The sequence below is a fragment of the Hippopotamus amphibius genome, chromosome 10 (assembly GCF_030028045.1).
Source record: "Hippopotamus amphibius kiboko isolate mHipAmp2 chromosome 10, mHipAmp2.hap2, whole genome shotgun sequence".
Classification (NCBI taxonomy): Eukaryota; Metazoa; Chordata; class Mammalia; order Artiodactyla; family Hippopotamidae; genus Hippopotamus; species Hippopotamus amphibius.
In genome coordinates this window covers 90100320-90124888 of record NC_080195.1, presented here as the reverse complement: position 1 = coordinate 90124888, position 24569 = coordinate 90100320, and the positions used below count along the sequence as shown (strand labels likewise).

The 24569-nt window shown below is 35.2% G+C and overlaps 1 protein-coding gene across 12 annotated transcripts in view; it reads right to left on the bottom strand.

The window, feature by feature from the left end:
- Window positions 1–24569, bottom strand: part of USP25 (ubiquitin specific peptidase 25) — a 143113-nt gene that overhangs the window by 64838 nt on the left and 53706 nt on the right. For all 12 annotated transcript variants that reach the window (XM_057696283.1, XM_057696284.1, XM_057696287.1 and 9 more), the window contains 3 exons: window positions 18655–18792; window positions 15963–16039; window positions 2743–2816 (listed from right to left, as the gene is read on the bottom strand). In XM_057696283.1, the coding sequence (XP_057552266.1) occupies window positions 2743–2816; window positions 15963–16039; window positions 18655–18792 (289 nt within the window). The remainder of the gene's footprint in view (window positions 1–2742; window positions 2817–15962; window positions 16040–18654; window positions 18793–24569) is intronic.

Genomic DNA, 24569 nt, shown 5'->3' with positions numbered 1-24569 from the left:
AAATGAGTCTGTAACTAAGATTGGTGTGAAGCTACAAACTGGAGAACTGCTAGCTTATTGATAGCAGGAAATCAAGGGAATAAGTAAGATTGCCCAAGAAATTCAGAGTCAGGAAGAGGAAGAAGACCTAAGCTGAGTCCCAAGGATCTCCTACCTTTAGATATAGGAAGAAACAATAAACATAACTCCTAAGAAGTACCTAAAGAGGCATGAGAAAGCCAAGATAATATGGTGTGACAGAAGCCAGAGAAGTAAGGAAAGAGCAGGAAAGAGGAGGAGGAGGGGAGAATGGAGTCAACAGCATTAATAGTTGACAAGAATTCAATGAGAACTGAGAGGGAGTCAATGGACTAACACACATATAGGAAATCAATAACCTTAAAAAAAAAAAAAAAAAAAAAAAACAAAAATAAACCCTTTTAAAAGAGGTCTGGGGCCAGAAATGAAAGTGGGATAGGCAGGATAAATGGAGAGACAGCAGGTGAAAACAAACTCCTCTCTTTCAATAAGCTTATTTCTGAATAAGATTAACTGAAAAAGAGCATGGGAAGGAGATTTTTTTTTTAAATTTTAAAGATGTGAAATACCAGCCCATGTCTAAATATCGATGAGAAAGACACAGGGAAAGGAAGAAGCTAAAGATACAGAAAAAAAGGCAAGATAATGGATAGAATAAGGCTTGAGTGAAAGCATGAAAGGATGAGATTCTGAGCACATGCAATGAATAGCCACTGATATTAGACTAAATAACTCCTTTATTACATAGAGGGACAAATAAAAGAATGTGGTGGAGGTAGGAATGGATCCAGGTTGGAAAGCCTGAAGCTCATATATCTGGGGAAGTCACTTTTAAAAACTATTATAAAAAACTGGAAGCACAAAATTGGATTCAGGGCTTTAGCCAGGACCCCTGGTTAAGTTTCATTAACTTCATGGTAAATCCATGAAATCTGAGGTAAGGTCTTTCTCAAAAATGGAGAGACAAAGAAATTAAATTAGAGGTAGAAAAACTGGAAATTGTGATTGCAGAAAATGGGAAAGAAGACAGTGATAAAACAAAACAAAGGTGACTGACAGGTAGGGTTACAGGATTGGGACCAGTGAAGCTTAGAGTCACTATGACTTTATGATTCATTATAGTTAGCCCATTTGAATGACTTCTGCTAGCAACAGTCAGGTTCTCAGTACATGCAGAGAGAAGAAGAATAGTTCCATGAGGGTCAGAGACTAGCCAGACAGGTGGTGCCAGAAGGGAATGCGGGAAGAGAGTTTTCGAAATGCATAAGAATGATCATAATGGACAAGGAAGGAAATAAAGAAAAAGGCTGAGGAGAACAGAGTGGAGGGGTCATGGCCTAGAAGTTCTGGAAGAGTTGAAGAACTTTTGCAACAAAGTACTTTAGTGAACAAAGTGAAAATCACCGCTAATTGAGATTCACTAGTCTAAAATAAGGTATTAAGAAGATATATGTAAAAATGATAAAGTGTTCTAAAGTAAATTATTGTTAACAAAGCAAATACATAGTTCACTGGAAATGTACTAAAATCACATTTATGCAGCACAGTAGCCTTGAAATAACTTACCAAAACCAAGTACAAAGACTTCAACACTGACTGAGAAATTTTAATAATCACTTTTAAGAATTCAGATAACACAGGTAGAAGTGCTCATGAAGAGTATTATAAATACTGCCTAGTCACAACCTGATTAGAGCTCCTCTACTGCTAGAGATACGGTGTTCTACTTCAAATAAAAACTGGTATGACAGTACGGACACGCCAAATTGGACTACAATGCACTATGTAAAATATTCCATTATTTCTATAATGAATGTTTAGCATCTGAGACAAACAAAATGTACTAACACCTCAAAATAACCTTTAGAGGGTCTGACTAAATCCTGAGTTAGTCTGCCTTTTTGCAAATCTCAAACTATAAAACTACATTCAAACAAAACTTCATGGGAATCCATCACTTAAGATCCTGAAGAAAAATCAATTTCCAAATTTTATAGTTTGGGTGATTTGGGTGAACTTTCAAAAGCTGATGCACAGGGCCATTTGGGGAAAAACAATTTTTCAAAAATGTATGCTTTGAGACTTAGTAATATTATTACTTCAGGTATGTCTTATGAGTCAGTTCCCTGCCCTTGTTAGGAATACCAAAGAATAACTGGTTAGGCCTGGATTTTAAGTAACAGAGACGGTATCACTCTTAACTAATTTTTCAAAAGACAGAGTACAACTCTTTCTTAAAAACTATATTCTAAAGAATTTTAAAATCACCCCCAAAATGGAAACCCTGCAATCCCTGACTATGCTAAATTGCTAAGTACAGCTTTCAACATGCATAGTCTTGAAACTGTCAAAAACAGCAACCATCATACCAAGCCCAGTATTAAACTCCAATATTATTTTTAAAAGATCCATCAATTGCCCCCTTAATCCCTATATCCTAACAATTCACGGTATCACAGAACCCTTCCCAGGAAAAGAACATCAGAACAATATTAAGTATAATTAGGATGTGACAATATACTCTGTACCTTCCTTTACATGCACTCAATTCTTTGCTTTCTATATAAATGATTAGCAGTAGCAATGCAACAGAAACTACTAGACAGAGTAAGTCAAATTAAAATTAAAATCCATTCCACAAATATTAAGTCACTATCATGACAAAGGAGCTAATAGATAAGAATATCTCAATTGTAATAAGGAAGTAAACTTGTGTAACTATACCTTCAAGCACTCCCACAGCTAGGAATCTTCCATAGAACAACTCTACCATGGGGTTCTTTGGCTTCTCTTCATCCCTAAAAATCACGTTAAAAATAGCTATGTGGTTACAATTTTTAACTTTTAGCAGTGAAGATAGAGAAAACATTAAAAGAACAATAATACATGCCAAGACAATATTTATGTGGTTATCATGTGTTTGGCTCTGTGACTTACAATGTTGGGTCAAGGTACTTACATTTATTCTCTGTTTCTTCACCTATCAACTGAGGATAATAATAGTAATATGGAACTCACAAGGCTGCTGTAAGGGTTAAAATGAGTTACTATGTGGGACCTCCTTGTAAGAAGACCTGTGTTCATGAAGGGCCTGATCTTCCCATTATCATTTCGAGTTTGGACTTTTAGTCTGTACAATACATGCTTACTTGGACTTATTGGGAAGGAGGAAAAGCCACTCAATCAAAATAAATTTCTATAAAATTTTAGTAAGTCACTTCCCACATTTACCTTGATGAATGAACCCTAGCCATCACCGGTGAAGGAGCAAAACACCAGCTTTGACCCAGGTAGCAAAAGAGCTACTCCAATCTTTTATAAAGTTTCATATTGCTGGTAAAATTAGTCATCTGTGAATCTTCCAAATTCTTTAACATATAAATTTGTTGTTTTTCTGTTTTGCTTGAAGCAAATAGAAATTGAAAATTTTAAACTTTTTTTAATGCTTTGTACCCTGTGGTCTAAAAACACAAAGTTTATCTTGGCCTTGCTACATAACAGTATATTGTATCCACAACTATAGAGAGACTTTTTCTTCATAAATTTTGTGTTTAAACTAGTAAAACTAATTTATGTTAAAAAAGAGAAAAGGATAGTCTCTCCATAAATGTGTTACATGCACCCTCATTTAAACCATAAAACAATTGGTGGGAAGTACTTCATTTAACCCTTGCAACAATCCTATGAGGGAGTGTGATGGTCATCAGTGCTATTCAAAAAGATTTCTGTCTCTCCACTTTTAGGTACATGGTAAGAAGCACTTTCCCATTAACTTTTTATTTAAATTTGGAAAAAAATCTGAACTGTGATAAAATACACACAATATTCATCTTAACCACTTTTAAGTGTACAGTTTGGCAGTGTTAAGTATATATACGATGCTGTGCAGCTAATGTCCAGGCTATTTGAGAAACTAATTAAACTCCACATTCCTCCCTCCCGACAGGCCTTGGCAACCACCATTCTAACTTTCTGTTTCTTTAAGTTTGACAACTCCTGACACATCATATAAGTGACATACAGCATTGTATTTTTGTGACTGGCTTATTTCACTTAGCATCATGTCTTCAAGGTTTATCCACGTTGTAGCATGTATCAGAGTTTCCTTACTTGTTGAGGATATTCCACTGTATGTGTATACCACATTTGTACTTCCATTTATCCATGGACATAGCAGTTGCTTCCAACCTTTCATCTATTGTGCTAACGCTGCTATGAACATGAGTGTGCAACTATCTCTTCAAGACCCTGCTATCGATTCTTTCAGATATAAATTCAGCAGTGGAATTGCTGGATCATATGGTTAATTCTTGTTTTTTTTTCATCTTTATAGATAAAACTGACAAAACTGTAAGATATTTAGTGCACAATGTGATGATCTGATATATGTATACACTGTGAAAGGATTCCCTCCATCAAATGATAATTATATTAGTAATTTTTTGAGGAACCACCATAATGTTTTCCACAGCAGCTGCACCATTTTACATCCCCATCACCAGTACACAAAAGTTTCAGTTTTGTCACATCTTCATCAACGTGTGTTATTTTAGGTTTTGTTTTGGGGATTTTGTTTTTGTTTTTGTTTTGTTAGCAGCCATCCTAATAGGTGTGAGGTGTTCCCATTAACTTTGAAGTTAGGTAAACCACATGACTTGCTTCGCACAACAAAATGTGACTGGAAGTAATGTGTGTCATTTCTGGGCTAACTTTGAGAGCCAATATAGTTTTCACTGATATGGTGATCCCAGAATCCTGTGATGAGATGAAGCCTCTGTCAGTGTGAAGCCCTGAGTGAATGCATGCGCAGAGCCCCTTGCTCACCCTCACTGGGCACAGCTAAGGCTATGACATAAGCCTCAAAAGTTTTCAGGATGGTACTATAGGATTATCTAGCCTACCCTAAATAGTAGCAAGTAGCACTATTACCTCTATTGCACTGGTAATAAAACTGTAGACTAGGCTAAGTCACTCGCCCAAATTCACATAACTAGTAAGTGCTCAAACTGAAAAGTAAACTCAAGTCTGCCTCCAAAACCTATGTATCATCCCACTATGCATACTTAATCTCTGGGCACTTTACGGAAACAGTTTATTTCTCATCTTAATTTTTACACTGTGACAAAAAAAAGGACTTGACACTGATTTGGGGGAGAAGAATCCAAAGATTGTCTCTCTTGATGTAAAAGTCTAAATCTCTGGACATAAATATTAGTATCTCCATTTCCGAGTGTCACATTTGCATGTAGAGAAGCAACATTCCTGGTTTCTCTCCTTATTGTTACACACATACTCCATAGAAAGAGGAATGACAAACTAGGTTGGTGACTCTGGCAGAAGAAACTGGGTAAAAGTGGCTCTACTAATTCTGAATTCTCTTTCTGAATATCTTTTCAAATCTTCATATCTGAATTTTGGTCTGCACTCTACTGACCTGGGGTACATACTGACCTTCCCTAAGGTGTTAGACCAATCTTCTAGAAATTGTATACCCTGTCCTTCCATGAAACCTCTCAGAGGTCTTACTCTTTACTGTGCATTTAAACTGAATCTCAGGGACCCAGACTGTGGTTATCAACAGAAATGTAAGGAACACAAGTGGAGTGCAATTTAAAAGACGTGAAGACTTCTACTGATATAACACAAATGATATACCCACCACTTGCATGAAGAAAAGCTAGACTGACACAAATATCAAAGGCCAAAAGAAATCATTAAACAAAACTTGTATCAGGGACACCTCAGCCTTGGGAACTAGGTTGACCCAGAAAGAGTTCAAAGCTCTAGGGTAATTGATAAAAGTAAACTACTCAGTGCTTCCCAATCTTTTTAATGTCATTGGCACACAGATAATATATACAGAGAACTCTGGAATAAAAACAGATGTTTTCTCATGATCAGAGAAACAAGATCAATACCTCCACATACCTATAATCTGGCTTACCATGGCACATCAACTGGAAAGCTCTGTTCTAGACAGGCAAAGCACAGTGGTTCAAAAAGTTTTAGCTCCATAAAGAGTAAAGAGAAAACAAAACGACTGAGAAATCAATGAGGAGAAGGACATTTCAGATGAAATGGGAAAGTTCTAGCTTCTTTAAGACAATTTTAGAAAACAGGGAGAAAACTTGTTAGTTACTAGCTCAGAAATGTTGACACTTGGACTGAAAGAAAATTTTTAAGAAGTAAATGAGTAATACAGAAAGATCTCCAAAATCAGAATAAAATGATCCTTCCAGAAATAACCAGGATTCAGGAAACAGCCAAGTGTCAGTCTTCTAAGGCTAAAGATAAAAAGCAATCAGGGCGTTGTGTTGAAGACAGGGTACTTCGTGAGGTGCTTACAGAAAATCTGGATGGATTTGAGAGCAGGAACTAGAGATTTCAGGGTAAAGCATTCAAAGAATTACTGAGAGAACTTCAAGGAGACTCAGTAATCATACATGGACTATAGATATTGTTCACACTCTGAAGAAACATGCTCAATAAATTTTGGGGGCTGGGACTCTAAGGAAAAGTACAAGGACCACGAGTTTTACTAAAGAAGAGCCAGGGTGGATAATCACAGATCAAGTCCACACAGGGGTTGTCCGCTGGTCTGACAAGGCAAAACCCTGGTGGAATTCTGCAACACAAAAGAGGTGAAGGTGGACAATGCATGTTCGAACAATAAATTACCTGGGCTCCTAACTCATATTTCATTAACTCTCATTTTGAGGGACCTATCAAGACAATTCAGAGGAAGAGGTTAGACAAAACCAAATTTATAGGGCAAAAAACAAAGTCAAAAGAAGAGAAAGAGAAGACATTTGTCCATTAAACGGGGTTGGTGCTGCATAAGGCAGAGGCTAATAAGAAGCAGGCTGAACTATTAAAAATTTAGCCAAGCCTTCCTTAAAGAAGAATGCGGAAAAAAAGTGTATGTAACTGAACCATAAAGGGCTATCCTACCCAGAAAAAAAAGTATCAGAAAGAAATATACTCAACGCCTAGAACATTCAAAAGCTGAAGAAAGAGCACATCATAGAGATGATGATCTTCACTGGATGCTGGACCTCAAGTTTCAGAAGCACCAACAGCACATTCAGATCAGCAATCTGATGGGGAGATTTACCAAATGAAACTAACATAAAGAGAAGAAAGAAACTACCTAGAAAGTAGGTTTCACAGGCCCAAGCAATCCCATACCAAAATACAATGGCAGCAACCATGGCGGCACAAAAATACATTATTAGGAAGAGCTTACATTCAATGCAGCACTGAGGGCCAGCAAACTGAAGCTTGTAAGAAAAATTCAATTTAAGAGTTTTGGTAGACAGAAAAGAAGGGCAACTGACCAGAGCCGTTAGCATCATAAACTTCTATACATGCCAAGAAGGAAGAGGCTTTCAATGCCACATTCTAAGACAGTTTCCAACAGTAGAATATTTTTCCCTCAGATATTGTAGATTTAGTGCCATTATCTCAAGAGATTTCTTCCAATGTAAGTTTATGAGTAGTTGTCTAAAACCAACTGGCCCTTAATGACAGGCATCTTGGCAGAATTAAAATTATGGTGATTTCCTTCATTAATGACATTATCGAAATTTCCTGCTACAGTGTTTAGCAACAATAACTTGAGTCTGGATTACACTAAGATCCAGGAACATTATAGCTGGACTGAAAGATAAAGGATTGAAGTCTTGCTTTTGTTTCAAAATTTCAAAAGTAAGAGACCAATGTTAATGATGTACCCCAATAATACTTCGAAATCTAGAATTAGAGCATATGAAATTCAACATTTAAAGGACTGAAAAAACTACACATACAAGTGAAAGAGAATACAGGCTTCAGCTGAAGAACTTCAACTCAGTTCAGGCACAGAAAAAACATACGTGTAGCAAAGGCTGAACAAACTTAGAAAGTCAAAAATGACTTCATTTTTGTTAGGCTGCAACCAAAGAGCAAGAGAATCAGACTTTTCAGTATAATGTGTTTGGACTTTACCTTAGAAGATCAAGTGCATATAATTTGGAAACTTATTTTTTCCCCTGAGATTTTGAGAACAAATGCAGGGGGCTATATAAAATTTTAGAAGCAACTCTTAGTTGCTAACAATATATAATTAGAATATTTTTACTTTAATTCAATCTCATTGCAGACCACATTATCATGCCTTTTTTGGACAATGAGGCTGGCCATAATTTAAAAATAGAAAAAAAAAAGGATACATCTAACTAAGAAAATAAAAGACCTATACTTGGAAAACTAAGACACTGATGAAAGAAACTGAAGACACAAACAAACAGAAACATATACGGTGCTCATGGATTGGAAGACCAATATTGTTAAAATGATAATAATACCCAAAACAATCTACAAATTCAATGTATCTCTATAAAAATACCAAAGGCAGTTTTCACAATACTAGAACAAATAATTCTAAAATTTGTACGGAAACACAAAAGACCCCAAATACCCAAAATAAACTTGAGAAAAAAAAAGCAAAACCAAAAGTATCAAGCTGCCCCTAGTAACCTAGCCAGAACTGGGCTGAGGTGGCATAGGGTCTGCGAGTGTGGTTTTAAGAGCCTAGTGGGAAAGCACGTGCAACCACAACTCCTTTCTCGGGATGAGAAAATTATTGCTCATAAAGGCACAACTTGTCTGAGTTTACACAGCTAGTTGGCAGATTGCCTGGAGCTTGGTTTTTGTCATCAAAGTCAGTGCTCTTTAAGCCATCTAGGAGCAGACAAGATGGCAGAGTAGAAGGACCTGAGCTCACCTTCTCTCACGCAAACACAAAAATCACAACTAACTGCTGAACAACCATCGACAAAAAAGGACTGGAACCTACCAAAAGATACTCTAGTTCAAAAGACAAAGAAGAAGCCACAACGAAATAGCAGAAGGGGTGCATTCGCAATACAATCAAATCCTATGCGTGCTGGGTGGGCAACCCACAAACTGGAAAATAATTATACTGCAGAGGTTCTCCCATGGGAGTGAGAGTTCTGAGCCCCACATAAGGCTACACAGTCTCGGGGTCTGGCATCAGCAGGAGGAGCCCCCAGAGCACTTGGTTTGAAGGCCAGTGGGGCTTGATCACAGGAACTCCACAGGACTGGGAGAAACAAAAATGCCACTCTTGGAGGGTGCACACAAGGTCTCATGCATACTGGGACCCAGGGGAAAAAGCAGTGACTTCATAGGACCCTGAGCCAAACCTACCTACTGGTCTTAGAAGGTTTCCAGTGGTGGGGGTGGGGGGGGGGGGGCAGAGCCTGTGGCTCACTGCAAGAATAAGGAACACTCACTGGCATGAGCTGTACTGGAAGCTGCCATTGTGACACAAAGACCTGGCCCCACACAACAACACATAGGCTCCAGTGCTGTGATGCCTCAGGCCAACCTACAGGGTGGGAACACAGACCTGCCCATCAGCAGACAGGCTGCTTAAAGTTTTCCTGAGCCCACAACTACCTCTAAACATACCCCTACTCACCAGAGACAAGATCCAGCTCTACCCACCAGCAGGCAGATATCAATCCCTCCTACCCGGAAACCTGCAAAAGCCTCTTAGACTAGCCTCATCTACCAGAGGGCAGACACCAAAAGCAAGAGGAACTACAATCCTGCAACCTGTGGGACTGCAAACATGAAGTTAGATAAAATGAGACAGCAGAACACGTTCCAGATGAAGGAACAAGATAAATCCCCAGAAGAACAACTAAGTGAAGTGGAGACAGGCAATCTACCTGAAAAATAATTCAGACTAATAATGGTGAAGATGATAAAAGATCTCAGAAAAAGAATGGAAGCACAGACAAAGAAGATACAATAAATGTTAAACAAAGAGCAGGAGGATTTAAAGAACAGAGTTGAACAATACAATAACTGCAATGAAAAACACACTAGAATAAATCAACAGCAGAATAAATTAGGCAGAAGGATGGATAAGTGAGCTAGAAGACAGAATGGTAAAAATCACTGCTGTGGAACAAAATAATGAAAAAAGAACAAAAAGAAATGAGGATAGTTTAAGAGATCTCTGGGACAACATTAAATGCATCAACAGTCATGTTATAGAGGTCCAATAAGGAGAGGAGAGAAAGGATCTGAGAAAATATTTGAAAAGATAATAGCTGAAAACTTACCTAACATGGGAAAGGAAACAGTCCCCCAAGTCCAGGAAGCACAGAGAGTCCCATACAGGATAAACCAAGGAGGAACACACTGAGACACATATTAATCAAATTGACAAAAGTTAAAAACAAAGAGAAAATATTAAAAGCAACAAGGGAAAAGCAACAAATAACATAAGGAAATCCCCATAAAGTTCTCAGTTGATTTTTTAGCAGAAACTCTGCATGACAGAAGGGATGAACACGATATATTTAAAGTGATGAAGGGGAAAAATCTACAATCAAAAACACTCTACCCAGCAAAGCTCTTGTTCAGATTCAACAGAGAAATCAAAAGCTTTACAGAGAAGCAAAAGCTAAGAGAATTCAGCACCACCAAACCTACTTTACAACAAATGCCAAAGGAACTTCTCTAGGCAGAAAAGAAAAGACCATAACTAGAAACAAGAAAATTACAAATGGGAGAGCTTACCAGTAAAGGCAAACAAACAGTAAAGGTAGGAAAACATCCACACACAACTATGATATCAAAACAAGCAACTGTAAGAAGAGGAGAGTACAAATACAGAATACTGGAAATGCATTTGAAATTAAGAGACCAGCAACTTAAAACAATCTTGTATATACATATAGACTGCAATATCAAAACCTCATGGTAACTGCAAACCAAAAACCTACAACAGATATACACACAAAAAAGAAAAAGCATACAAACACAACAATAAAGACAATCATCAAATCACAAGAGACTAGAACAAAAGAGGAAGGGAAGAAAAAAGACCTACAAAAAGAAACCCAAAACAATTAACAAAATGGCAATAAGTATATATCAGTATTACCTCAAACCCAAATGGATTAAATGCTCCAACCAAAAGACACAGGCTGGCTAAATAGATACGAAAACAAGACCCATATATATGCTGTCTACAAGAGACCCACTTCAGATCTAGGGACACATATAGACTGAAAGTGAGGGGATGGACAAAGGTACTTCATGCAAATGGAAATCAAAAGAAAGCTAGAGTAGCACTATTCATACAGACAAAACAAACTTTAAAATAAAGACTGTTACAAGAGACAAAGAAGGACACTATGTAATAATCAAGGGAAAAATCCAAGAAAAAGATAAAACAATTGTAAATATATATGCACCCAACATGGGAGCACCTCAGTACATAAGGTAAATGCTAACAGCCACAAAAGGAGAAATCAACAGTAAAACAACAATAGTGGAGAACATTAACACCCCACTTACATCAATGGACAGATCATCCAGACAGAAAATCAATAACGCAGGCCTTGAATGACACATTAGACCACATGAACTCAATTGATATTTATAGAGGATTCCATCTGAAAGCAGCAGAATACACAATCTTTTCAAGTGAACATGGAACATTCTCCAGCACAGATCACAGGATGAGCCACAAAACAAGCAATTTTAAGAAAACTGAAATCATATAAAGCATCTTTTCTGACCACAATACTATGAGCTTGGACATCAACTACCAGAAAAAAAACCATGGAAAAAAAAATGTGAAGGTTAAACAATATGCTACCAAACAACCAATGGTCACTGAAGAAGTCAAAGAGGAAATCAAAAAATACCTAAAGACAAATGAAAATGAAAACACAACCCTCTGAAACCTACGGGACATAGCAAAAGCAATTCTAAGAGGGAAATTTATAGCAATACAATCTTACCTCAGGAAAGAAGAAAAATCCCAAGTAAACAACCTAACCTTACACCTAAAGCACCTAGAGAAAGAACAAACAAAATCCAGTTAGCAGAAGGAAAGGAATCATAAAGAGCAGAGCAGAAACAAATGAAATAGAGAGAAAGAAAACAAGAGAAAAGATTAATGAAACTAAAAGTTGGTTTTTTGAAAAGATACACAAAATTGATAAACCTTTAGCCAAACTCATCAAGAAAAAGGATGATGGCTCAAATTAATAAAATTAGAGATGGTACTGGCACAAAGACAGACTTATAGATCAATGGAACAGGATAGAAAGCCCAGAAATAAACCCATACACCTATGATCAATTAATCTATGACAAAGGAGGCAAGAATATACAATGGAGAAAAGACAGTCTCTTCAATAAGTAGTGCTGGGAAAATGGGACAGCTATGTGTAAAAGAATAAAATCAGAGCATTCTCTAACATCATTCAGAAAAATAAACTCAAACTGGATTATTAAAGACCTAAATTTAAGACTGGATACTATAAAACTGTTAGAGGAAAACATACACAGAACACTCTTTAACATAAATCACAGCAATATCTTTTTGGATCCACCTCCTAGAGTAACAAAAATTAAAAACAAAAATAAATAAATGGAACCTAATAAAACTTAAAAAGCCTTTGCACAGCAAAGGAAACCATAAGGAAATAAAAGGACAGCTAACAGAATGGAAGAAAATACTTGCAAAAGATGCGACCAACCAGGGATTAATCTCCAAAATACACAGCTCATGTAGCTCAATATCAATAATAATAATAAAATCCAATAGAAAAATGGGCAGAAGAGCTAAATAGACATTTCTCCAAAGAAGTCATACAAATGACCAACCCTCAAAAGAAGAGTTCAACAGTACTAATTATTAGAGAAATGTAAATCAAAACTACAATGAGCTATCACCTCACGATGGTCACAACTGCCATCATCAAACAGTCTACAAACAATAAATGCAGGAGAGGGCATGGAGAAAAGGTAACCCTCCTACACTGTTGGTGGGACTATAAAGTGGTACAGACACTGTGGAGAACAGTATGGAGGTTCCTTAAAAAACTAAAAATAGAGCTACCATATGATCCAGCAATCCCACTCCTGGACATATAACCAGAGAAAAGCATAGTTCAAAAAGATACATGCACCCCAATGTTCACTGCAGCTCTATCTACAATAGCCAAGACATGGAAGCAACCTAAATGTCCACTGACAGATGATAACGAAGATGTGGTACATATATACAATGGAATACAACTCAGCCATAAAAAATAATGAGATAATGCTATTTGTAGCAACATGAATGGAGTAGATATTATCATATTAAGTGAAGTCAGACAGAGAAAGACAAATATTATATGATATCACTTATAAGTGGAATCTAAAAAAAATGACACAAATGAACTTATTTACAAAACTGAAACAGACTCACAGACATAGGAAAAAACTTATGGTTACCAAAGGGTAAAGATGGAGGGGAGGGATAAATTATGCGGTTATGATTAACATATGCATACTACTATATATAAAATAGATAATCAACAAGGACCTACTATATGGCACAAGGAATTGTAATCAATACTCTGTAATAACCTGTATAGGAAAAGAATCTGAAAAAAATATATACATATAAGAAAAATGTTAGCTAAAACCAACAGTATCATGCTTCCTGATTTCAAACTATACTACAAGGCTACAGAAATCAAAACAGTATAGTACCAGCACAAAAACAGACAGGTAGATAGAACAGAACAGAGAGCTCAGAAACAAACCTACACCTGCAGGGTCAATTAATCTACACCAAAGGAGGCAAAAATATACAATGGGGAAAAGAAAGCCTCTTCAACAAATGGTGTTGGGAAAACTAGACAGCTACATACAAAAAAATTAAATTAAACCACTTTCTTACACCATATACAAAAAACTTAAAACGTATTAAGGACTACCTGAAACCATAAAATTCCTAGAGGAAAACATAGGCAGTAGGCGTTTTGACTTCAATCTTAGCAAAATTTTTTTGAATATGTCTCCTCAGGCGAAGGAAACAAAAGCAAAAATAAACAGGACTACATCAAACTAAAAAGCTTTTGCAGAGTAAAGGAAACTGTTAACAAAATGAAAAAGCCACCTACTGAATGGCAGAAGATATCTGCAAATGATATGTCTGATAAGGGGTTAATATCCAAAATACAAAGAACTCATATAACTCAATTAAAAAAAAATAACTTAATTAAAAAATGGGCATAGAGCTGAATAAAGACTTTTCCAAAGACATACAGATGGCCAACAGGCACATGAAAAGATGCTCAACATCACTAATCATGAGGGAAATGAGGTATCACCTCACACCTGTCAGAATGGCTATTAAAAAGACAACAAACAACAAACGCTGCCAAAAATGTGGAGAAAAAGGAACCCTCGTGCACTCTTATAATGCAAACTGGTACAGTCGCTATGCCAAACAGCACAGAGGTTTTCAAAAAGTTAAAAACAGAACTACTATATGATCCAGCAATTCCACTTTTGGGTACTTATCCAAAGAAAACAAAAACACTAATTCAAAAAGATATATGCATCCCTATGTTCACTGCAGCATTATTCACAACAGCTACAACATAGAAGCAACCTAAGTGCCCAGTGATATGTAAATGGATAAAGATGTGGGGGGGGGTGTGAGTGTGTGTGTGGGGTGTGTGTGTGTGTGTGTGTGTGTGTGTGTACCACGTAATATTATTCAGCAATAAGAAAGAATGAAACCTTTCCATTTGTGACAACATAGATAGACCTAGAGGGTATTATGCTAAGTGAAATAAGTCAGAGAAAGACAAATATTATATGATCTCACACGTGGAATTTAAAAAACAAACAAACAAACACAGAACAGAGGAACAGAGTCATAGATACAGAGAACAAATAGATGGCTGCTAGTAGGAAAGTGGATGGGGGGATGAGTGAAGTAGTTGAGGGAAATGAAGAGGCAGAAACTTCTGGTTACAAAATAAATGAGTCACAGGGAAGTACAGTATAGGGAATATAGTCAATAACTGAATATCTCTGTATGATGACAAAGGTGGTCAAAAGGCACAAACTTCTAGTTATAAGATAAATAAGTACTGAACATGAATAATATAGTTAACACTGCTATATGTTATGTTTGAAATCTGTACGAGATTAAATTCTAAGAGTTCTCATTACAAGAAGAAAATATTTTTTTCTTTTTCTTATATTTTGTACCTATATAAGATGATGGATGTTCCCTAAACTCATTGTAGTAATCATTTCATGAGGTATATGTCAGAAAATCATGCTGTATACTTTTAACGTACACAGTGCTGTATGTCAATTACATTTCAATAAAACTCAAAGAAAAACAAAAAAAAAAAAACCGATAAAAAGAGAAGGAAAGAATTTTCAGCCTTGGACTTCTGCCTGTATCCTAGGTGTTAATTTAAGTACTGCATCTTGTAGAAACACAAAAGAGCCTATGGTGGCAAATCCTAAATGTCCACCAATGTTTCAGGAAGGTGCACAAAGCAACCAAAGTTTGTTGTTAGGAGAGTGGCCTCAAGAGAAAGGGAAGAGGCCACCCTGAAAGTGTGTGAATTTCTTCCTCTAAGGAGGTCTGCCCACATATTTTAAAATACCAGAGTCTTATATTCAACCTAATGTGCACAAAATAAAAAGCCAGGGAATGTTGAGGAGAAACTTTACATCACTGTCCTCATGATTCCATGTAAAAAGATTTCATCAGAATTATCACTCCTGTCATGTTTCCCCACCACTAACCCATTCCTCTTCATGGAATATGACTGTTGTGTCTAAGAAAGGACTGAGGGCATGGGGTTAGCTTCTTCAGAGATCGCTTTTTAGACATTTCTCCCTAGATTCTGATCTTATATTGGACATCTAAAGCTACCCAGCATTTGTGGTCACAAATTCCAAAGAGCTTGTCAATAATACAGATAACATTTGGGTTTCCATACACTTATCTCAGATTCTTATTTCTCTGTTGACACTGAATACATAAGAGAAAAAGTGTGTTATTTATCGCTTTCCTAAACCCCATCACTAAATTTCACAGTAACTTACGTCTCCTCTTCAGCTTTCATTTGGAAGGCATCTTCTAACCAATCTAATAATTTGTGTGTAAACTCACTCACGTCTTGCTGTGGGGGGGAAAAAAAAAGTCTTGTTGATCTTTGAGCCTATCAATGAAAACACTAAATACGACAACATAAAACTTACAGTCAGTCTTTTCAAATGTATAATTAACTAACTTCTCACAAAGGCATCATATGAAATGTTTCACATCAAATACAAGAAATATTTATAACTTAACTGGAGCATAAAATCAGTATTTGAGAAAAACGAGCATTATATTCATAATCATGTAACTGGGTTTCACCTTAGGAGGATAAAATATATATGTGTGTGTATACATATAAATATAATAAATGTACATATATAAAAATTCAAACATGAGATTTTTAAAAAGTTATTATCCCCCCGCCCCCCGTCAAAGAGCTTCCTAATGAATCTTCATAAAATGAGGGACTCACATTACCAAAGAGTAATATATAAAGATTTATTACTGGCTTCTGTCTTAGAAGGAATATGTGCTTTTAGACAATTCATTTTTTCAACTGAACTGTTACACACAACTTTTTAAGCCATATTCAATGTTACTAAGATATATGTTTACTTGGATAAGTTGAGTCCAATCAATCACTGACTCTCCCATTCTCAAGTCTACCACCTCATGAACTTCAAGCTGATTCTTCAATGAGAACCAGCACCATCTTCACCTTTTGCCATCCTTTCCTTCAGTCCTAGCTCACCTGACAAAGATAGACAGGAATAAGCAGTGGCAGCTGTACTTATCAACTACCATAAAATTCTTTCAATAACCTGACCTGGAGCATAGCAAACAGACTTGCATAGAACCTGTACGGGGAGTGGGGTGGGGGGATAAAGCCATCCTACTATGGCTGCCCAAAGACAAGTAAGTGTAAGCAATTTGCCTTTATCAAAATATCCCCAACTATAAAACAAACTTACTATTATACACTTTCACAGCTAGAAGTTTTCTGAAGAGCATCTGGGCCAACCTATTTATCTTTAAAATGTTGAAACTAAGGTCTAGGAAGCTTAACTAAATTGCACGAAAGCCATATAAAGATAACTAAACACAAAAAGCCAGTTATAAAAATTCTGACCACCTGTAGTGGGTTAAATTGAGGCGTGTGAAAATTTATGTTCACTTGGAACCTCAGAATCCGACCATATTTGGAATAAGAGTCTTTGCAGATGTAAGGAAGGTACCGATCTCAAGAGGAGATCATCCTGGATTAAGGTAGGCCCTAAATCCAATGATGGGTACTCTTATAAGAGGGAAAAAAAAAAAAAAAAAAGGAGCAGGCACACAGACATACAGGGAGAAAGATCATGTAAAGATGAAGACAGAGACTGGAGCCACAAGCCAAGGAAGATCAGGAGTCACCAGACGGTGGAGGCAAGGAAGGATTCTCCTTGAGAGCCACTGGAGGGAGCACAGCCCTGCCAACACCTTTATTTTGAACTTCTAGAACTATAAGAGAATCATTTTCTATTGTTTTGCAATCACTCAGTTTGCAGTAATTTGTTACAGCTGTCTGGTATTGATATAATACCTTAAAACGACTTCCCATACTTTTCAATAACCCTACCCTGCAAGGTTGTATCTGACAAGAAACAAAAAGGTTTCCTAGTTATCCAATACTCTTCAGAAGAAAATGTTGGGGGGGGGGGTGGGAGGGGGGACTGAAAACAACAACAAATATAAGCAAATTCTGATGTGACCACCTTTTTTGTTCATTTCTTTGCCATAAAAAATAAACTAAAAAAAAAAAAAAAAAAAAAAAAAACCAGCACAGGGAAGGCAGTGGCAAAATCAGACATCTTTCAGAACCCTCCTCTAAACACCCTCTCCACACATCCACATAACAGATATATATCCAAGTACTACAACAACTACACTGCAAATGTAGCGGATTTTTTTTTAATCTCTTCTCAAGTATTGTCTTTATCTTCTGCCCATTACATCATCCTTTCCCACACTGTTGTTGTTATTTTCTGCTACTTTCTTTGCTTCTCTTCTGCTTTCCTTTAATTTTTCTGACTTCTCAAATTATATGTGAAAATGTTGCTTTGTTTACAGACATTTTCTATTTTTATAGGAAAATTCCCCATATTCTTTCTAAGAAATTGATAAAAAGTAACCAAGCAGCACTACATAAAGACTGGGAAGTAAAAGAAACAATAACAAGGTTAATATCATTCAGAAACAAAGTTAACATCATTCAGAAACAAAGTTAAGGTCATTCAGAAACCTCTGAGTAATTAAGGAAAACCACTTTCTGCCACCAAAAACAGGCATGTCAAAAGCATGTATACTATACTGACATTGGGTTATCACACCTTGTGTGATAGATAGATCTTCACACCTTGGGTGAAGATTTTTAATTACATATTTGTGAACATTCTTAATTTTACCCACTGCTTTCATTTAGTAATTTTAATTATAATATAAATTACAGCTTCATTTATCATATACTTTCAAGATTATTACTATTTCTTAATTTAAAAGTAAATCTTCCAAATAAACAATGTTTTAAATGGCTCCAGCTTATTTTTGTAAAGATAAATAACATTTTAAATTGTCATTTATCTGAAAAAAACTGCTTAAGGAAAGATCAGATTAAATAAAATAAAAACAATAAACAAGTAAGCACAACAAAGCTACCTGCTGGGAGTCATTTGATTTGAAAGCATCCTTAAGAATTTCAACTGCTCTTGATGGATCAACATATTTCCTTTTAGTACCAACAAGAAGTGCAAATAGATACCGAAGCTCACGCATAAAAGGCAAATTCCGATGCTCCTATTGAAAAAAAAGAAAAAATCCTTCAGTGAAGATTAAAATCTTTACTGGTAAAGAGATACTCATTTTAAAATTAACTAAAAATTTAACTAATATAGATTAGGGATGAATCCAGCACTCCTATTATCACAGAAAAAGAAGTGTGTTGGTGTCATCTAGGAGACTGAAAAGAGGAGTCAAGCGCACAAACAGCAGAGGACCTAGCCTAAGCTCACAATTTTAGCATAAATGCCACATATTCACAGCAAATCATATCATTACCCAGCCAAGAATATCCTCAGTTAAGTGTCTATTATAATCCTTTCCATTCCGCAAAGCCCAGCTGCAGCTGAGGACAGCAATAACAGGAGCCAACATTCAATGAGTACTAACCACGTGCCAAGCACTATTTAAGTACTTTACCCTCAATAAACCCATTTAAGCAAAAATCCCTCCTCCTCCATGAAGCCTTCCCAGGACCCTCCAAGTCAATGCTCTCTTCAAACCCCACATCTACTGAAATGAATGTTTTTCACTCAGCCATGAATCACTAACTGCCACTGTTATGAGATAATCCTAATTATCAGACTAACACTAGTCTAATAAGTAATTAGACTAGATCCTAATATTAATGTATCATCCTTCTAGTGTTCCTTTGAAAACTCACTTTTGTTTTTCAATAAGCTAAGTTTCTCAAAGACAAGAACACCTGTATCTTTCACAACTTTCTGCTACACAAAACAGGCACTCAATTCTTCCTGGTTGATTAAACCAAATCTTTCAGAAGTAACAAAAACAACCAAATGTTATCAATCACAAACAATTTATTTTAAAATAAGAAACTTTTTATATGAATGTAATTCACATACATTAGTGAAATACATTATAGTAACAAATTGAACAGGCAGTTGTTACTATGGTTAGCTCTTGAAATTAACAAGTTTAACAGATAAAGCTTATATATACTATTTAAATATTAGAAAAATTTTCCAAGTTTGCATAGTTTTGTAGGGGTGTGTGTCTGTGTGTACAGTTGTTGCCCAGAGTAATATAATCAATTAATACAGAAACAGTTGTTCCCAGAATGCATTAAACAAGGAATCCTAAGAAATAGGTGTAAGGGAATAAAACTGATTCCAAAACTTATTTGATCTAAAAATTGCACAGACATCACAGCAATCAGAAAGTATATAAATCTAACATAAAAATGCTAATTTATAAAAAAACATGGATTTTATTTAAGCATAATAAATTCTATCACTGATGATAAAGATTAAATGCAAAAGTTTTAAATGAGATAAAAAAACTAATCCATGATTTTTCTGTGGTACTCACTATTTCCCAACAAGTGCCCTATATAAATAGGTTTCAAGAGTGTAAATACTAAAAGTTTTAAATCACAAAATAATTTCCAGAAATATCCTTAATTTCTTGTGATCAATTTCTTCATTTATCACTATATCTAAGGCAAGGCAGTTTTTTGAGACATTCCTTGCCAAATAACAAGTGTGAAATAAATGACTTCTGAAAATTAAGTGAAATTCTGCTGAGAAACATGTGAAAAGTTAAATACTTTAATAAAACATTTTTTGTTCTCAACGAATTCCTGTGGCTAAAAAAATCTCCTTGAATTTCAAAAGGCAAAATTAGTGAATGCTATTAAGACTAGCTATTGCATGTGGCTAAATTATGAAGATACTACCACATACAGAAACTATTCAAACATGATTCTTTATCTTTTTTAACAGATTTATCAAGATACAATGTACAATATACTATACATTAGAAAGTGTACAATTTTACGAGCTTCACATATGTATACATCCATGAATGTATCACCATAATCAATAACATACCTGTCCATCACCCCCAAAACTTTCTTCATCCCTCACTCCACTCCCTACTCATTCTCAGGCAATCATGGTTACTTTATATTTTCTAGAAATTTATATGAGTCAAATCATACTCTATGTACTCGCTATAGTCTGGTTTCCTACAATCAGCATAATTATTTTGAACTTCACCCTTATGATTATGTACATTAATAATTCATTCCACTTTATTGCTGAGTGGGATTCCATTGCGTGGAGAGACCACAACTTACTTATCCATTAACCTGTTCCAGCTGCTGTGGATACTACTGGATGTCTCTTTGTGTGGATACATGCTTTCATTCCTCTTGAGTAGAGAACTGAAGGGAAATGGCTAGGCTGTATGGTAGATGTTTTTAAGAAACAGTTTTTCAAAGGCATTATGCAGTTTTATATTCTCACTGGAAGTGTAATGAGAGTTCTGGGTCCACATTCTAAAACACCTGGATATGGGCTATATTTTTTAACTTCAGTTCTTCTAGTGGCACCTCTAGTTTTAATTTGCATTTGCCTTAATGACTAGTAACACTGAGCATCGTTTCATGTAGTTACTGACAATCTCTGTATTTTCTTTGCTATTGTAATCTCTTGAGAGTTTTCCCAATATAGTAATAGGTTATTTGTCTTACTACTGAGATGTACAAGTTCTGTATATATTTTAGATACAATTCCTTTGAGTGATACATGTTTTGCTAATATTTTCTCCCAATCTGTGGCTTGCCTTTTCCCTTTGTGTAAATTTTTCAAAGACAAGCTATTCATTTTGATGAAGCCCAACTTACCAATTTTTTCTTGTATGATTTGTGCCTGTTTATTGTCTACTTAAGAAATCTTTTCTTAATCAAAAACCCTAAAATTTTCTATGTCTTCTTCAAGAATTTTTATAGTTTTAGTTTCCTGCTTTAATTAGGTCTACAGTTCATTACAATTTTTTTCCCATATATAGTGCCCTGTAAAGCTTGAAAAGTATTTTTCTGTCTATGACATAGTTTAAAAGATTTTCCTTTGACCACTGAATTGTTTTGGCAACACTGATTAAAACCAATTGCCCTAATATGTGTTACTCTATTTCTGGACTCTCTATTCTGTTCTTTTGATCTATATGACTATCTTTCCACCAATAACACAGTGTCTTGATCATCGTAGCCTGATAATTAATTCCTCTAACATTGCCTTTCTTTTTAAAATTACTATAGCTATTACACATCCCTTGATTTTCCATATAAATTTTACAATCAATTTGTCAATTTCTACGAAAATGCCTGCTGGGATTATAACTGGATTACACTGATTCTATAGATTAAACTGGGGACAACTGATAACAATATTGAATCCCCTGATCCATGAACATAGTATATCTCTTTATTTCTTTAATTTCACTCAGCAATGTTCTATAGTTTTCCATATCTTTTGTGTACTTTAATATTCCATGCTGTCCTACATAAGTATTTTTTAATTTAAATTTCCAATTGTATGTTGCTAGTGTTAAGAAACACAATTTTTTTTTTAATGTTTGTCTTGTATCATGTAATGTTGCTGAATGAACTCATTTCTTGATTCCAGCATTTTTTTTTTTTTTTTTGGTAGAGTACTTAGGATTTTCTAAATAGACAATCAATCATATACATGAAAAACAGCTTTGTTTCTTCCTTTCCAGTGTGCATGCTTATTTCTTTTTCTTGCATTACAGCACTGGTTAAGAACGCCAGTCTAATGTTTAATAGAAAAGTGGTGAGGGCTGACATCTTTGCTTGTTACTAATCTTTGAGGAAAAGGATTCAGTCTTTCACCATTAATTATAATTAGTTGTAAGTTTCTCACAAATGAGCTTTATCAGGATGAAAAGTTTCTTTCCATTCCTAGTTTCTGAGAGATTTTGCCATAAATAGATGTTAGCTTTTGTCAAATCCTTTTTCTTCATCTACTCAGACAGTCATATGGCTTTTCTTGTCTAATCTGTTAATATGATGCATTATATTGATTTCTGAACACTAAACCAATGTTTCAGTCCTGGATAATCACCACTTGCCAATGAAGTATTATCCTTTATATGCAATGCAGCATTCAGCATGCCAAAAATCTGACAATTTTTGCTTCTATTATTCATGAGGAATATTGGTCTGTAGTTTTCTTTTCTTGAAATATATTTTTCTACTTTTGGTTTCAGCGTAATGCTGGTATCATAGAATAAATCTGGAAGTTTTACCTCTTCAATTTTCTGCAAAAACAGAGAATTGGTATTATTTCTTCCTTAAATGTTTGGTATAACTCACCAATAAATTTTGTTGCTATTGTTTTTTTTTTTTTTTTTTTTGGGTGGGTAGGTTCTTAATTAAAAATTCAATTTCTTTTAATATAGAGATACTCAGCTTATCTATCTTTTCATCAATTAGTTTCAATAGCTTTTGCCTTTCAAGATATTTGTCTGTTGTTTATAATATCCCACTTTTTCTCTCATGCTGTCTACAGAATATGCAGTGATATGCCTCTCTTTCATTCTTTATTTTGGTAATTTGTTTCTTCTCTCTTTTTTCTTGCTCAGTCTACCAAGAAGTTTATCGATTTTACCAATTTTCTTAAGAAGCAGCTTGTGGTTTCATTAATTTTTCTCTATTGTTTTCTTGATGTCTATTTCATAGATTTATGCTCTTATCTTTATTATTTCCTTTCTTCTGCTTTCAAATTAATGAGCTTTATTTCCTAATTGCTTGATGCAATCTGATGCCACTAATTTGAAACTATTCTTATTTTCTAATAAGGCATTTAGTTCATATATTTTCCACTAACCACTACTTTAGCTACATCCCTCTGATTTTGATATGTCATGTTTTAATTTTTATTCAGTTCAGAATACTATGAAATTTCCTTTTTGATTTGTTCTTTGTTCCTGGGGTTGTTTAGAGGTATAAATAATTTCCAAGTACTAGGAGGATTTTCTACATATCTTTCTGTTGTTGATTTCTAAGTTAACTTCACTGTAGCTGAAAAACTTACTTTGTATGCTTTGACTCCTTGAACATTTGCTGAAACTTGTAAACCCAGTTTCTGTTACGTCATCATGGCTAAAGACAAAAATTCCAAAATGCCTCTTTTTATTATAAAATATACACTTCACTCAGGTATTTGCTCAATAATATAGTAAGGTATTGAACTAAACTCATTCCCTTCTCATATGCATCTCACTTCTGAGTAAAATAGGGAAAATATTGTTTATTTGAAAATATTCATCCTAAATCAAGACTTTAAATAATAATCTTATAATTAATAAAGATTTGATCTACTTATGTGGTGATTACCTCTAAATATTATAAACTTATGTCTCTGTTTTCTCAACACTTAATATATGTTTTGCCATCAGTTTGTGGCTTTTTAAGCCAAATGAGACTATGTGTGGGGATGGGGAAAGGTAAGATATTTATAGTGAGAATCTATCTTTATATTTCTAGTAACCTCACAATTCTCCTGGACATTAAAATTACAAACAGCACAAATAAATATGGATGTATAAAATCAGTTTCAACCTCTAGAAGCAATAACCAAGTCTATCTAAAGTGCAAACTGATTTCAAAGACTCCATTTCTTTGCCTCACTCAACAGGTATATAATACTTGTTGCAACTTTTAATTGCTGATAAAAAAATATCCTGCTTAGCAACGCATGCAAATGACATCTCTGTGATTTGATCAAAGTGAATCCTAAGGGTATTCAGACTCAGTGGAGCAGTAAACATTAGGTGGGTTTGGTATAAATTCATTATTGAATAATAAGTGATTAAAGTCACACTGACCCCTTTTTAAAACCTGCATCTTCTATCACTTCAACTGAATTGAACTGTTACACCAATCAATCAGTGACTGATAACTACCTATAAATCCCACATATTTACTTCAAAACTGTCAAGTTACAGTATGTACTGCGGTCACCATG